At 40.7% G+C, this 14,410-nt stretch overlaps 3 protein-coding genes across 5 annotated transcripts; all 3 read right to left on the minus strand.

The window, feature by feature from the left end:
- Nucleotides 1–14: 14 nt before the first annotated feature.
- mboat7 (membrane bound O-acyltransferase domain containing 7) lies at nt 15–7,157 on the minus strand. 3 transcript variants are annotated; one of them, XM_018735127.2, is made up of 9 exons: nt 7,089–7,157; nt 5,905–5,984; nt 5,661–5,790; nt 5,423–5,549; nt 4,767–4,923; nt 3,526–3,721; nt 3,292–3,438; nt 2,777–2,953; nt 15–2,555 (listed from the first exon to the last, which is right to left on the minus strand). In XM_018735127.2, the coding sequence occupies exons 2-9, from the start codon at nt 5,978–5,980 to the stop codon at nt 2,165–2,167; spliced, it is 1,401 nt and encodes a 466-aa protein (XP_018590643.1). In that variant the 5' UTR covers nt 5,981–5,984; nt 7,089–7,157; the 3' UTR covers nt 15–2,164. The 3 variants fall into 3 exon arrangements, with proteins under 3 accessions (XP_018590643.1, XP_018590639.1, XP_029115620.1); XM_018735123.2 differs by having other exon boundaries at nt 3,286–3,438; XM_029259787.1 differs by lacking the exon at nt 15–2,555 and having other exon boundaries at nt 2,773–2,953; nt 3,286–3,438.
- Nucleotides 7,158–7,993: 836 nt separating this feature from the next.
- On the minus strand, nt 7,994–9,926 carry LOC108924588 (zinc finger protein 286A-like). Its single transcript, XM_018736093.2, has 2 exons — nt 9,395–9,926; nt 7,994–8,974 (listed from the first exon to the last, which is right to left on the minus strand). Exons 1-2 carry the CDS (start codon nt 9,822–9,824, stop codon nt 8,346–8,348), a joined length of 1,059 nt encoding a protein of 352 aa, XP_018591609.2. The 5' UTR covers nt 9,825–9,926; the 3' UTR covers nt 7,994–8,345.
- Nucleotides 9,927–10,741: 815 nt separating this feature from the next.
- Nucleotides 10,742–13,693, minus strand: rps9 (ribosomal protein S9). The gene is made up of 5 exons (XM_018736313.2): nt 13,623–13,693; nt 12,331–12,444; nt 12,095–12,217; nt 11,526–11,712; nt 10,742–10,988 (listed from the first exon to the last, which is right to left on the minus strand). Exons 2-5 carry the CDS (start codon nt 12,425–12,427, stop codon nt 10,811–10,813), a joined length of 585 nt encoding a protein of 194 aa, XP_018591829.1. The 5' UTR covers nt 12,428–12,444; nt 13,623–13,693; the 3' UTR covers nt 10,742–10,810.
- Nucleotides 13,694–14,410: the final 717 nt, after the last annotated feature.

The following is a 14,410-nucleotide window of genomic DNA, read 5'->3' on the forward strand; positions in this document are numbered from 1 at the left end:
GGTTGTATAAAAAAAATCTGAAATATATTTTCAGCATAACACTGCATTCAAATTACATCCCAGGACAGTTACAATAATTATGGCAATAAAAGGATTGAACAAAGCATTACTACAGAAATATCAATGAGCAGAATGAACAAATCATATGGCACATAGTTGTACCTTAAAAGGAACATAAATTAAAAGAATATTACTAAGCTATAAAAGAGTAACACAAATATGACAAGTTCTTTCACAAGTGACAGCAGTTTTAGCCACAGCACTTTGTGGGACTGTGAGTTTAGAACCCCTCAACCTAAGCATTATGAGGCAAAGGTGAAAACCATATTAAACAAGTTATTTAAAAAAAGGTATAAAAAAAATGTGAAAACTATGGTTTTTGTTTTTTATTTATAATTTTATCATCCATTTGTCAATTTCATTTTTGCAGTACAAGTGAACTGAAGTGCCTCTGTGTAACTAGTTTTAATCAGTGGTGTTTCTATTTAACTGCACGTGTTGGTCCAAAACCTTGAAGGTCCTTGTTAAGTGGCAGTCAAAGTCTGGCAGTGAAGACACAGAATGAGAGCACACATGTGGCAACTACTGAAAACTCCAAAAGCATCAGTGAAAGGCTGATGTCTTAAGAGCTAAAGCAGCCTTTTAAAAAAGTTAGACAATCCCAGAACACTGTGCAAATACAAAAAATGTACCATTTTAGAAAACAGTAGTAGGTCCATATTTTACACCCATCAGTCTTTGACACAAAACCAGAAATACTTCAAAATGGCAGTTTGCAATTACATGAAAGCATGAACAACAAAATGTGACATTGTACTGTTGTAAGAAACCAGGAGTACATTATCAATGCCTAGCACTAACTGGCCCAGTGGATACTAAAGATGAACAACAATGATGACGCAGTAATAACCTGGCCAGAAGTCAGCTAGAGGCTGAACACAGATAACAAGGGTAATAACTTGGGTGAGGACTGGACCAGCATGTAGTGGCACTAATATAAAAACACAACCCATAAAAAACGCATACACAAAACTACTAAATAAAACGTTGCCCTGTTAAATCTTCCTAACACAAAGTGGAACGCAAAGTTGTGAGCTGAAAGAGCCTAATTTGAGACTATTGTTCAGCCCAGTTCACAGAAATCCATTTCTATGCTATGGTTCTACAAAAAAGAAATACAGAAACATTAAATTTCTGGTAAAACTCCAATATGCATGCTGCATTTAACAAAGTCATGTGAAATTTAACCATTCAAAACATTATTTTTATTACTTGACTAAGAACCCCACTGAGTATGCTGGATTTTTTTTCTGTAACCGATTAGCTTTTCTGAGATGTAAAGAACTGTACTATTAAAATCATATTAAACAGACACTCACTATACGTCATATTACACAAAAGGTGTATATGAGTGAAACAGATGTAATGATTAATATGTAAATTTAGTTTTTAAGCCATCCCAAAAAAGTGATTGAAACTTAATTTAACACAACAGTCAGAATTAATAAGTAGTCCAAAGACTGGTATCCTGGCCAGAGAGAACCATGGCTCATGCCCTATGTTTCTAGGATAGGCTCAAGACCACCATGACACTAGACTGGAAGAGTGGTTATTCATAATAGATGGATGGGTGCTGTACTACATCATTCTTAGGCTTTAATTAAACTACAGTATTTAGACTGATTAGTCAAAGTTCAGTCTTGCTTTGTTCTGTATTAAATTAAGAATGCCTTTTGCACATACAATGATTTCTGAATATCTTGACTAAAACAGGTATGTCTCAACATGAATTTAAGGTGACTGTAATATTACAGTGATCCTCAACTAAAGCATTCAAGCTGACATTGAATGAAAAGCTCAATATCTCATTTAATTAATGACAAGACTGGTTAAAAACAATACAAACAGTGGGGATTTTGGACCAGGACTGAAACCACTGAGTTAAGCCTTTACAGTTCAGTCACATAATATAAATGACATTCATTTGTGTGTAAAACATGTAGCAGACCTCAAAGAAATACTGAGACTCGTATGCATATGCACATACAATCTGCATGTTTTTAAATCTCTAATGCGAACAAACAGTAAAATTCCCAACATGCATGGTTCTGAGTACAAATCCAAATACCTGGAATTGCAGTTTGGCAAATGTTTTCCCTTCCACCTAATTCTCTGCCTTTATTTTCTGGTTGTTTTCCTCCTTCTCTTTATCGGACTTTCTCTCTCTTTTTTCACCTTTTCCTTTCAAGGCTTTGCCGAGCCCTATACACGCTAATGCTATGACATGAATACAAAAGTAAATGGAGGTCCAGTAATTGACAGTATCCCTGAAGCTGAGTAGGACAAAACCCATGCACATATAGTCATAGGCTCTCATCTTAAGGAACCAGTGGATCCAGTCAAAGATGCTTTGACCCTTGGGCCCCAGTTTGGTCCTTACAGCACTCTCAAGGGCAGATTCTGCCCCCATACACAAAGGAATGGTGAGGAAGGAGAGGTAGTATCCAGCATGCAGACCATGCCAGTATGCACTGATAAACATGGTCCATGCAGCCCTGAGGAGCAAAATAACAAAGAAGTATTCATTGTAAAATTCAAGTTACTATGGGTGAGGTCTTTCTTCTGCTGAAATGTTATACTCCAAAAAACACTGAAAACACTGCTGCTCACCTTTCACCCTTCATCTAAAGTTAGAGAAAACACTCCAATAAAGTGATGTACTGTGCTATTGATGTTAAATGCAATTTGCAGTTTCTAGGTTCATGAAAAATCTTACTTGAATGTATACGCTTTGAAAGGTGCGTTGGCATAGATGTAATGATGTAACCACCACTGCACAGTCATGTTCCAGTATTTCATTCCATGCCTCACTTTGACACAGAAGTCTGTGTTGTAGCAGTCAATGTTCTGGATGGTTTTGAAATCATAGGTGTCTGAGGAGTCAGGAGCAGTGCTGAAGGGAAGCAAACAAACCCTGAGTTTCAAAGTGCATATCATCATACTGGATGGCTCTGATGCACCTTAGTTTGAATTAAGAGGGAATGAAAGGATTATTACACTGAAAAATTATATACTGTCTACATTACTCTTCTATTATGGTATTTATCATTGTTTGGGCTATAATGCATTATGCTTAAGCAATAAGCAATTCACGTTATTAAAAGTTAGCAAACATAGCAAACAATGTAAATTATGACTCATTTGAAAGGGGACAGTGACAGACACAAAGAACACAATTACTACCATAAGAAAGCAAATATTTCCACCGAAAAAGTTTTAAATAACCTGTACTTCACAGTGGGTCCCCCTCCTGGCTTGGACAGAGCCCCCTCTGGATAGCAGCCCAGTCCTGCACTGATGCAGCTCGCTTCTGCTCCACACCAGGCTGCATAAAACCTCATTCTGAACACGAAGAATACTGCCGTCATGTAGAACAACCTGGAGCAGGGAGTGCAGTGTCAGTCAAAAGTAAAGTACAGAGTAAACAGAGTTTACATAAAATATAACAATACAAATAATACATACCTAAACAAAAGGTGATGTTCTAGGAACTCTTCTGTCCTTACATAAGCCAGGGGAAAGAAGGAATTGATGACCAGGAAGAGGACTCCATACATGGGTACAAACTGCAGGCGCTGCAGGAGAGGGACACGACCAGGGAGAGACTGGGGGCAGGGTTGCTGAAGCCAATCAAAATATGTCTGGTACCGAAAAAAAGGGCCTGGAGAAAGGCAGTGGGTAGAACCATGGGTGAAGACATTGGAATGGGATGGAAGTAAGACACAAGGGAAAAAAGATCAAGAGGCAAAAGGGACAGGAGAGACAAAATGATACAAGTAACGAGGGAAATGAAACCAAATGAGGAAAGCGTACAGTCATGCGCTGCTTAACGACTGACCGGATTTACAACAGTGGTCCCATAAGAAAATGGATCTGAAAAATTCTTATCGACTAGCAACGTTGTAGCCGTTGTAACATCGCAGTGCAACGTGTTACTCATATGTTTGTGGTGGTGCTGGTGTAAACAAACCTACTGCACTGCCACTTGTATAAAAAGTATAGCACATACAATTATGTACAGTACATAATACTTGACAATGAACACCTGTGTTACTGGTTTATATATTTACTCTACTGTACTTTTCATCGTTATTTTAGAGTGTACTCTTTCTACTTATAAAAAAGCTTACTGTAAAACAGTATGGTGTGTTACGCCAGCAGCAGCATCATAAATCTTGTTTACCATGCCTCTTGACTGCATAGAGGCTATACCATCTAGGTTTGCATAAGTACACTCTATGATGTTCGCAAAACAACGAAATCGCCCAACAACGCATTTCTCAGAACATATCCCTATCGTTAAGTGACGCATGTCTGTGTTATAAAATTAACATAATATACTGCATGGAAGGAAGTTTGCTATTGCTATTTTGCTACTGTAATACTGCACTACAGTGATACAGAAAAGGGAAGGGAAAGAGAGAGACTTAATACTATCCAAAAGACATTAGCTCCTTAATGAATCGCCGAAGCACATTACAAGGGCATTTTACCAAGAAAGTGCAATGTTTTCAAAAACATGATCTCAACAGATCTGAACTGCATTTCTTATTGCATTAGGAGGAGTTCATTAACAACAATTAAGCTAACTAACCACTGAATTTGCTTGTGCCTATGAATGGCAAGACATCATTGTTCATTTACACTGTTTTATCAATGTGTGTGTGTGTGTGTGTATATACATCTTCACGTAGAAAAACACCTACCTGTCATTATCCCAATGTAACAGTAACTGTAGGAAATTGTGTCATAGAGCGAAGGCTCCTGAGAAAGTCCACCAATCAGAGGAGACTTGGAGAATGACCTCACATCCTCTTTTTTCATAAGGTGGAAACTGTGAACCTCGTTGGCCAAACTGACCATCTGTATAAAGAAAGAGGGCAAAGAAAGTTATGCATTTTGGTGTTCAGTTTATTTGCTTAACGCCTAACAGCTTTAAACCAAAGGAGTACAGAATTATCTTTGTTTCATAATATATTTCAAATAAAACTTGTTTTGTTTTTAACAGTGCCCAATCCAAATGACGTTACATGAATTCAACAGTGCTCAATTCATAATACTATCACTATCCACATTTCTCAGATAAATATGGAAATTCTGTTTAAGTTTAACATTTTACTTTCACAATCTAACCTGATACGGAGCTATGTGGGACCTGATTTTTTACATGGCCCAAGTTTCACATACAGAACATGTATATGCAAAGTAAATCAGAGCAACAATTCACACTACACTGAGTTTGGTTTTCTGATGCTGTATTATAGATTTAAAAAAAACTCTGAGAACCACATACATATCTACAAATAAACATTAATTAATTAATTAATTAAAATAATAATAATAATAATAATAGAAAATATACCTTGAGTGTGAGAAGAAGTTGGATCGCATTGGCAAACGGTCCTGGAGATGACAGACCAAACCAAGTAGATAATCGGAAGAACAAGAGATAGAGAAAGGTCCATGCCAGCGAAAGAAATGGAGCATTTCTGAAATAAAGGAAATGAGGGCATATATACACGAGTCTGTTGAGAGCCATACATGTACATACAAATACAAACATGTATACAGACATACTAGTTAGAAGCAATAATAATTACCTCCAGCTATACTTGACGATAAGCCATGTTCCTAGTACAGTAAAGAAGGAGTGCAGAGTGTGAATTCTGCAAGTTGCTATGGTGATGATTAAGCCCAGGAGCAGCGATACCCCCTGCTTGAGTGAAGGACCTGTTAAAAACATGACCATGACTTCACTACCATAACACCCAGCAACACAACACAATGCATTTGTTTACAAGACAGTGCATCCGGTAAACATCTGCAGAGATCAGGAGCACTCACTCAGATAGCGGAACAGGAACCCAACAGGAATGGACGCAGCAAGAACTGCGAGGTAGACGAGTTCCTCTGGAGACATTGTGCTGTGGAAACACAGAGAGCATCACACACATATTAGCGCCATGCGTCCCTGTCCGACTTGGCTGCGTACAGCGTGCAGAAGCTATTTCCACTCAGCGTAATACGAATCTATTTACAGAACGCTATCATCATTGGTCTCCCGAAACACATAAGAAACAAAGGTAAAAGGACAGGGACAGCTGATAGTGTAGTGGTTAGAGCTGCTACTGCCTTTGGACCCAAAAGCTGCAGGTGCAAATCTCACCTCCGGCTGTAGTACCCTTGAGCAAGGTACTTAAACTCAATTGCTCCAGTAAAAATTACCACAAAAATTAACGTTCACATGACAAACATGACACATTCAATGTCATTAGAAATTAATGACACTAAAATTAATGTACAAACGGGTAAAAAAAAAAATTGTGGATACATTAAAATTATAACCAGCTTTGCAGAAGCGTCAGCTAAATGAATACATATGACGTGTTACTTCATTTCCAAGTTGACACCAACTGTACGGATTCATTTCTTCATCTATCAATATAAGCAACATTCACATAAACACACACACTCTGCAACACGTTGTGGAAAATTGTGTACGGACTCCTAAACAAGGTAACGTGCTCTACCTCTACAAGTGTTTTAACGCGAAGTTGTTCCCACAGGTACATTGGTGAGGACACTGAACTGAAATGTTTACACAATCATTCACACCACAAACGTGACACATTCGGGTGCAGCAGGAACGGCACTGAACACAGGAAGAGTGGTGGGTGTGTGTGTGTGTGCGCGCGCGCGCTATCTCTGCCATCTCGTACGTCTTCAACTCCTCTCACATCACACAATTTCGGCATTTTCAATGTTTTGCAACAAAATTCTAATACGTTTGTCAAACGTAATCCTAACCGTCATCATGACATCATCATGTCATGATGATGAAGACAGAGTAGGTTCTACCAGAAGCCGAACCTCGGTTTTACCTCAGCACGCACAACCGTTCACAACCTACTGACCAAATTAAACTTCTCGAAGGACGACTAGATACAGAGAACACGCAGCCGATTTCAGGTGTACTTACGACGAGCGAGTGAGTGTGTGAGTGAGTCTGTGTGTATGTGTATATTCACCCAGTCTGAGAACGCCTCCGCCGGCAGCCAGACCTTGTGCTCCGTCCCCGTTTCCCACTTCCTACCTCGTCGTCGCGAGCCCACGTAGCTCCGCCCACATTGGCCGTGACTGACAGGCCGGACTTCCTCGTTCCTCCCTCATTTCTGCCCCATCCTTCTCACAGGGACGCTGGTGCACAAACGGACGCTCTCCTCAGAGTGGAAACAGCGCCGATTCCATCTTGCTTCGGCGCGGTTATTCTCGCCGTTTTCATTCGCGAATGTATGGTCCTTCTTGCCCGTTGTAACCACGACCGACGTTCCTCCACACGATTTATTTGGCACCAGAAAAATAACAGTAATAAACGCAAAACGCTCGACCTGGACTGGATGGCCGGCGGCAAATTTCTAAAAATACACGGGAGAATATATGTACAAAAGGGCATAATCTTTCAGGCCAAAGAAAGATAATAACAGTAATAAAGTGGCATAGATATATTCATTGCAACTACTTCATTTTGTGCCTACTCAAGAAACTGATTTATTTTATTTCATAAAAAGTTGTATGCACCAATATGACTGGAGGGAGCAAATGCAAGAAACTGTGGATTCAGAAAAAGTGCTTATAATTAAAGCTTAAATACATTGCCATCTTCTGAGGGATATGATATAGATGAAGACAAGTGGATGCAAGTGGATAGCTGTACTGACACACTTAAAACTGGTCTGTATGGCTTCAAGGTTGCAGTTATATCCATATACATAACTCCACTTTGACATAACTCCCTCCCTTTAGACATTTGTTTATGCAAGGAAGCTACATAATCTTCAAAAAACAGTTTATAAACATGAACAGAGGCTTTTGTCACATTTTTGAATATCCTTAGAGGAAAACAAGCAATCACTTTTGATTTTATTGACGCACACACAAAACACTAACGGTCCTTGCACATCAACTGTTTAACAAATTTATGTAGTTAATATGCATTTCATTATGACATCGGCCAAACGTCCCCCTTCCCCCCATAACCCTATTTTTGTAACACTGAATAATAAGTAAAAGAAGACTAGTGCTACAGAACTTTGCATAAATCACAGCAAGATCAACATGAGTAAAGACTGGCTCAGGCTCATTCGTGTTCTAAATTTGAAAGTATTCAGTGTTGAATGCAGGTTAGGAGCAGTGCAGCACAGCAGAGACACACCTCAACACAGGGAGGATTATGTCTTTCTTGGGAATATGATGAATTAATTTGTCTTAAAAAACACAATTTACGCTCATGAGATAGTAAGTCCATGGCGCATCTTCTGTCGTGTGTGGACAAGGAGATGTCGTTTGAAGTTAGAGCCATGGTTGAAGCCCCAGCCACACTCGCCACAGCGGAAAGGCTTGCTGTCCTCATGGGTCTTGCGGTGCTCCTTTAGGTGCTGGATCTGCCGGAAGCGCTTGCCACAGAGGCTACAGTGGTGTGGCTTTTCTCCAGTGTGGATGAGCTGGTGCTTCTTCAAGTTGGACAGGTGATTGAAGGTCTTAGAGCAGTACGTGCATCGGTGCGGTCGATCGCCTGTGTGCACGCGCTGGTGCTCCTCAAACACCTGCTGTGAAGAGAAGTGCTTGCAGCAGATGTTGCAGCTGAACGGTGCCTCCCCAGTGTGGATCTTCTGGTGCTTCTTCAAATTCTTCAGCCACAGGTAACTCTTCCCACACTCACCACATATGTAGGGCTTTGACTGATCAGTGTCCAGTGCAGGAGATGTCTGCTGTGCAGCTGAAACCTCCTCCTTCACCTGGACAACCTTGAGCTCCATGGCAGTGCTCACATGTCTGGGATCACCTTCCTCACCTTGATGACGAAACAGAGGAGGCTCTGGCATCATCGCCTCAGGGATCATGTCAGGCTCCGTTTCTTTTTATGGAAAAAAAAAAAAAAAAATCATGTTAATGAAAGTGTATAGTTCTTGGTTTATGTTTTATTGACAGGATCAACAAACTGAATGCTTGTCCAGATACCAAAATATGTAACCAATTAATTCAGACTGTAAGAACTGGATTTTGGCAGGGCAATACAAAGACACAGCTAGTGCTAAAACTGTCCATCCTCTGCACAAAGGTGTCAATTAGATGCTAGTGAACAGCAATAACAGTAGAAGCCTACAGCATGCTATTTATCTTACACAGTCACAGTGCATCTCTCCTCACATTCAGCCTGTACACGAGACAGCATCTGAACACATCCAAAACGTTTCAAGCCAGTCACAGAAACAAACCGTTCACATGATTAATGATTAATGTTCAGCAGGCAACTGGCAACAGAGAAATGAGTCACCTGGTTGCATGCAGTAGCCCCCATCCAGGCTGTCCAGGGGGCCGCCCAGTGTCTGCTCATGGACTCTGTGCCACTGCTGGCTGCAGGAGGGTGATCCGCGCTCGGGCACCGGCTCCGAACCGCTCTCGTGTCTCTCCGAGGCTCCGCGCGTGTCGTGGTGTCGCGCCGTGTCCGAGCAGCAGCTCGGGTTCGACTTATTATTCAAGCGCGCCTGCTCGCGCAGCTCCCGCCTCACCGACTCCAGCTGCGCCTTCAGCTTCTCGTTCTCGCAGTCCTTCTTGGCGACGGCGGCGCGCAGCTCGGCCACGTTGCGGGCGATCAGTCTCTGAATCTCTGTGAGCACGGAGAAGACGGCGGAGCGGACAGCCTCCTCCACCACCGAGGACAAGTCCAAAGACACAGGCAGACTCGTCTCCACATCAGACATCATTTCTAGCACGTTAACTTCCGAAATGTAGACGCCGGCGTTCCGTTCGCGAGAGAATACTGTTAGCGATACTATTCACTCCTGTTTTGTATAATAATTGTACTACATAATGATTATGATAATCATGCTAAATACCTAAGTCTTAAACCTCTTGGGTGAGAGTAATAACACACACGTAAGGTAGTAAGAGATAAAGGTTACGAATAACAGCAGCTTTTAAAGTCCCTGTCGAGTAAAAGACATTTAAATTCTACTTACAGCTTATACGAAGGCTGTTAAATCTAACCAGAGCGTAATAAACCCTGACGTTAAGTTATCAGATGTCTGTACCACATCACGTCGCCGCTTTTCGACGTCACTGATCAACCATCTGACATGCGCACAGCTGTCTTCTAGCGCGCGCTGCATTAAACCTCTAAACTGGCACGAAGCTATAGGCCAATGCACATACTTTAGCTACATGGCTAGTGTTATTGGGAGTACAAATAAAAATGCATTGCAAAATAATTCAACCCATGTGAAGCATTACTACAAGTAATTTAAGTGCCCCCTATTGCTATTATTTTGGTGGCAACTTTGTCTAAACCAGCGTTTTGCATAGTAGCCCACTTATGCCTGTGCTACAGGCACTCATTCTACATTGCTTTAAGGTATTTAAAACTAGCAATAGATTTCCAGCTTTATGCTAGACTTGTGCACTTGCTGTACTGCTTAAATGTGTAGAAAGGGCATAACTTCAGAACTAAGGCCAGAGTTATAAGTGCTGTATAAATTCCATGTTCCCTTGTTAAACACTCAACAATTTGACATTTTATACTGGTATAAAAGTTACATTGTAAACTATTTTATCCACACTGGATAAATTCAAACCCTCACATTTAATTCAATGACTTCAACTTTAGGAAGAAGACAAACTCAGGTTAGTTTTTAAACTTTATTGAAATTGTTGGGGCACCGCAGATATTCACAGGTACCCTGTGAAGATTCATTTAATCCTCTTCCTCATCATCACCACCTCCAGCTCCACCCTGTCCTTTCTTGGCATTCTTTCTCTTCACACGGCCAGGGCGTCCACCACCGTATGGAGAACGCAGAGAGAAGTCGATGTGCTTCTGGCTGTCCAGGCGGACGACGAAAGATGGGATATTCACCACCTGCTTCCGGACACTGGGGAGGGGCAAGCAGACCATTGACATTCAGGTATGACCACATCTTGAGACCTGAATTATCTACAGACAGTATGGTAACCAAGGGTCTATTACTTCCTCTTACTCAGGCCTCATTGACGAGGAATTCGTGACACCACAGAAACTCTGAAAATTCAAATTAAATCATTGGCCTGAGAAAGGTATCCTCATCTATCCATTTAACAGCAAACGGTATGGGGGGGGGACTACAACTCCACTTTTCAAAGTCAGGACATATGTACATTACCTGTCAAATGACCAACATGGAGTAAACACTTCATCCCAACTGGCAGGATTGGATCCAACCAATCTTACTGACAAGGTATACAGTTTAATCACCGAATTGACCTTGCTGAATTTACAAACTGCTCAGGTGGGAGCAAAAGAGCTGGAGATATAACTATTGAGAGAAAGCACAACCTCAATATTCCCACGTCTTGGCCAAACCACTTCCATTTAGACTAGTAATTCGTTAGTATTCACTGGAATTGGTGTACATTCCTCCTGCAATGCTTACCGGATGTGCCTCTGGCGGATGAGCACACGTGCATGGTGGATGCTTTTGGCCAGGCCCAGCTTGAAGACCTGGGTCTGCAGCCTTCGCTCCAAGAAGTCTTCAACCTTCAGGCCAAGAATGTAATCGAGCTTCATCTTGCCCTCATCCAGTACACCAATTCTCACCAGACGCCTCAGGAGAGCATTGCCTATTGGTGGAGATTACAGCTTTGTTGAGAACAGACAAACTACTATCTAACCACCCCCCCCCCCCCACAAATTCAGAGAGGCACACTACACAAAAAATATTAATTCCATCAACTACACTGCATTTCAACTACTACATTGAACAATTATAGCCAGTTGTGGTATTATGCATCTTACTTGTCAAATAACCAATGTGGAGACACTGAGCAAACTAAACCGAAATGGATTAAGTCTTTCGAAGACCAAATACATTTGTTAGTCTGGAATTATAAGTCTATGGAATTCACTTGCCTTGTTTCCTTAAATAAAAACTGCACACATGCCTAAATGAGCCAGCGATGTAAAGACACTTCAGTTTTGATACAAGCCAGTTTAAAAGTCTACCTTCAAACAGACGTTTTGGATCCTTCTCATCCAACGTGAGCAGCTCTCTGGCAGCCTTGCGGATTTTGGCCAGAGTGAACTTCACACGCCAGACCTCTCTCTTGTTTCTCAGGCCATACTCCCCTGAATGAGCACGGTACCATAAAAAGTTACTTTCACAAGTCTCCATGTGCATTTTACACCACTTCTGAGCTTTATTAATGCCTAAGCAAGAAGGAAGATGATTATGTTCATACCGATGAGCTTGAGCTCCTGGTCAAGTCGAGATTTCTCAAAAGGGCGGCGGGGGGTGACATATGTCTTGCGACAAACCCAACTCCTGGCAACGGGCATGGTACTTCAAGTTGTGCCTGTAGAGATTGTCAAAGTGTGACACCACCACCAGTTTCTAGATTTTTCATTTTAAACATGTAGAAGATCTGAACTTCAATGGGAGCAGATGCTCTGAGGCCACAGTCTGGGCCATCACTACTATTTGAACTACAAGTTCATTGACTTAAATTGTATAATTGGCTTAATAAATTCAGTATTTTTAATTCAGAATAATATTGAAGTTTGTCAAAACTAGATAAGATGTAGTTACAGCTTCAGTACCAAAACTTCATGGACTCCATCTTAACCATATTAATAACTTTTACATGCTCTTCACTGTAAATAATTCAATTTTCCTTTAACCTGTCCAATGAAGAGCATGTACAAATTGGAGTCTACATGCCAAGGCAAATCTCCCCAAAAAACATGGGGAGGGGCTGCTGGCAAATTGATAACTATTAAAATGTAACTGATTACTATGACTTACTCAATAGATTACTACTGCAGCAACATCATCTGTAGGGTAAAGCTAACCCCTCGCACTAAACCCAGCAAACGTCTCCTAGTGGGCGAACAATCCAACTTTGGTCAAGTACGACCTTCTGTCAAAAGGGTCGCAGGCTCGAGCCTCTGCTGTTCTTCCAGCTCCAACTGCTATGCTGAAGAGGTACTTATCCTAAAGTAAAATCTAAAACAAATCTTTAGGCTAAAAACCTCCAGTATAGTTACTCAGCTGTATAACTCAGTAAACAACTGAAAGTAGCTTAACATTCATTGCAAGTCGCGTTGGAGGAAAAGCATCAGTTAAATGAATAAACGTAAATGTAAGGACGGAAGCAAAATGGCGGCCACGCGACATCCACATCGTAACCACGCATGAGAACCACTATTAATTTCGAAAACGACCAACTATACAGCCTATAAAATTGTAAAGTAACTAACTATGTTTCGGTTAAATCAATTCAGCTACCCTTTTCAAGCAAAGACTTACTAACGAAATCCAAATATTTTGCGCTACCAACACCACGTTTTTCTCATTGATTGAATCGCTACTATGTTTTCAACACTAATACTGTAAATGTACAGGGTAAACAATATAACGGTAAGTATGTGAATGTACATATACTTCCCATTTACTGGTATAAGTAAATAATAATAAAATAAAATAAAATAAAAAAAAAAAAGTAACTGCTGCCTCAACAGAAGCCGCCATTACCTCTCTTGCTGAGGGCTCGTCCAGTAAAGAGAGCGTGTAACGTGGGTTCACGTGCCTTTATTCCATCTAGGTAAACTACAGATACCATGAGCCTCTGCGCCACATTACCCAGTGTTTAGTAAACGCAATGATATTCCTTACGTCTTTGCAGTTTTTACGTTGTTTTGAAAAGCAAAACTTTTTTTGTAGAGCTTTGAGACGTCTCTGAAGTTAGGCTATAAATGTGAAGTAATACTTTTATCACAGATTACAGCGATTTTGAAAAGTCTACGAAATCGAAAAAGCTATACCCATTATTTATGTCCACTGTTGACGTCTTAGTTTGCATTTTTGGCTATTATGGCATAATAAATAATTTATGCTAGTACTACTTTTCAGTGACCTATGTCAATATTGTTTATTATTAAATGGACCCATTTAAGTTCAGACTAGTCTAAATTTTCATTCATTATACCAAATGGTTGTGCATAATAAATACATAAGACGAAGTAATAAGCACTAAGTGTGCTGCATTCCTACTCATTGTTTAAGGCAAAAATTGCACAATTTAAGTGTTTGATGCAAGTGAGAGACTTCCCTAACCCTACCATAGCTGAACACAGAAAACTGTAAACATATTTGCGAAACACAAATGTATATCGCCCGCCGCCTGACTAATACTCATTGCAAACCATATTCTCTGCGAATGAAAAGAAAGTAAGCAGGTGTGAAAGATTTCCAGAAATGAACTTGCACCATTACAATGCAATAAAGGGATAGATTACGCCATTTACTCTCTGTCTCCCTCT

The sequence above is a fragment of the Scleropages formosus genome, chromosome 18, assembly GCF_900964775.1.
Source record: "Scleropages formosus chromosome 18, fSclFor1.1, whole genome shotgun sequence".
Classification (NCBI taxonomy): domain Eukaryota; kingdom Metazoa; phylum Chordata; class Actinopteri; order Osteoglossiformes; family Osteoglossidae; genus Scleropages; species Scleropages formosus.

What these genes read in the sequence shown, in the direction of transcription:
- LOC108924588 (XM_018736093.2), bottom strand. Translation starts at nt 9,824, where the DNA reads ATGATGTCTGATGTGGAGACGAGTCTGCCTGTGTCTTTGGACTTGTCC. An exon ending in GGGCTACTGCATGCAACCAG is followed by an intron (nt 8,975 to 9,394) that starts GTGACTCATTTC and finishes TTCCATAAAAAG; the next exon opens with AAACGGAGCCTGACATGATC.
- mboat7 (XM_018735123.2), bottom strand. Translation starts at nt 5,980, where the DNA reads ATGTCTCCAGAGGAACTCGTCTACCTCGCAGTTCTTGCTGCGTCCATT. An exon ending in GAACATCACCTTTTGTTTAG is followed by an intron (nt 3,439 to 3,525) that starts GTATGTATTATT and finishes TCCCTGCTCCAG; the next exon opens with GTTGTTCTACATGACGGCAG. An exon ending in GGACCCACTGTGAAGTACAG is followed by an intron (nt 2,954 to 3,285) that starts GTTATTTAAAAC and finishes GCTTCCCTTCAG; the next exon opens with CACTGCTCCTGACTCCTCAG.
- rps9 (XM_018736313.2), bottom strand. Translation starts at nt 12,427, where the DNA reads ATGCCCGTTGCCAGGAGTTGGGTTTGTCGCAAGACATATGTCACCCCC. An exon ending in CCAGGAGCTCAAGCTCATCG is followed by an intron (nt 12,218 to 12,330) that starts GTATGAACATAA and finishes GTGCTCATTCAG; the next exon opens with GGGAGTATGGCCTGAGAAAC. An exon ending in ATCCGCCAGAGGCACATCCG is followed by an intron (nt 10,989 to 11,525) that starts GTAAGCATTGCA and finishes GCCCCTCCCCAG; the next exon opens with TGTCCGGAAGCAGGTGGTGA.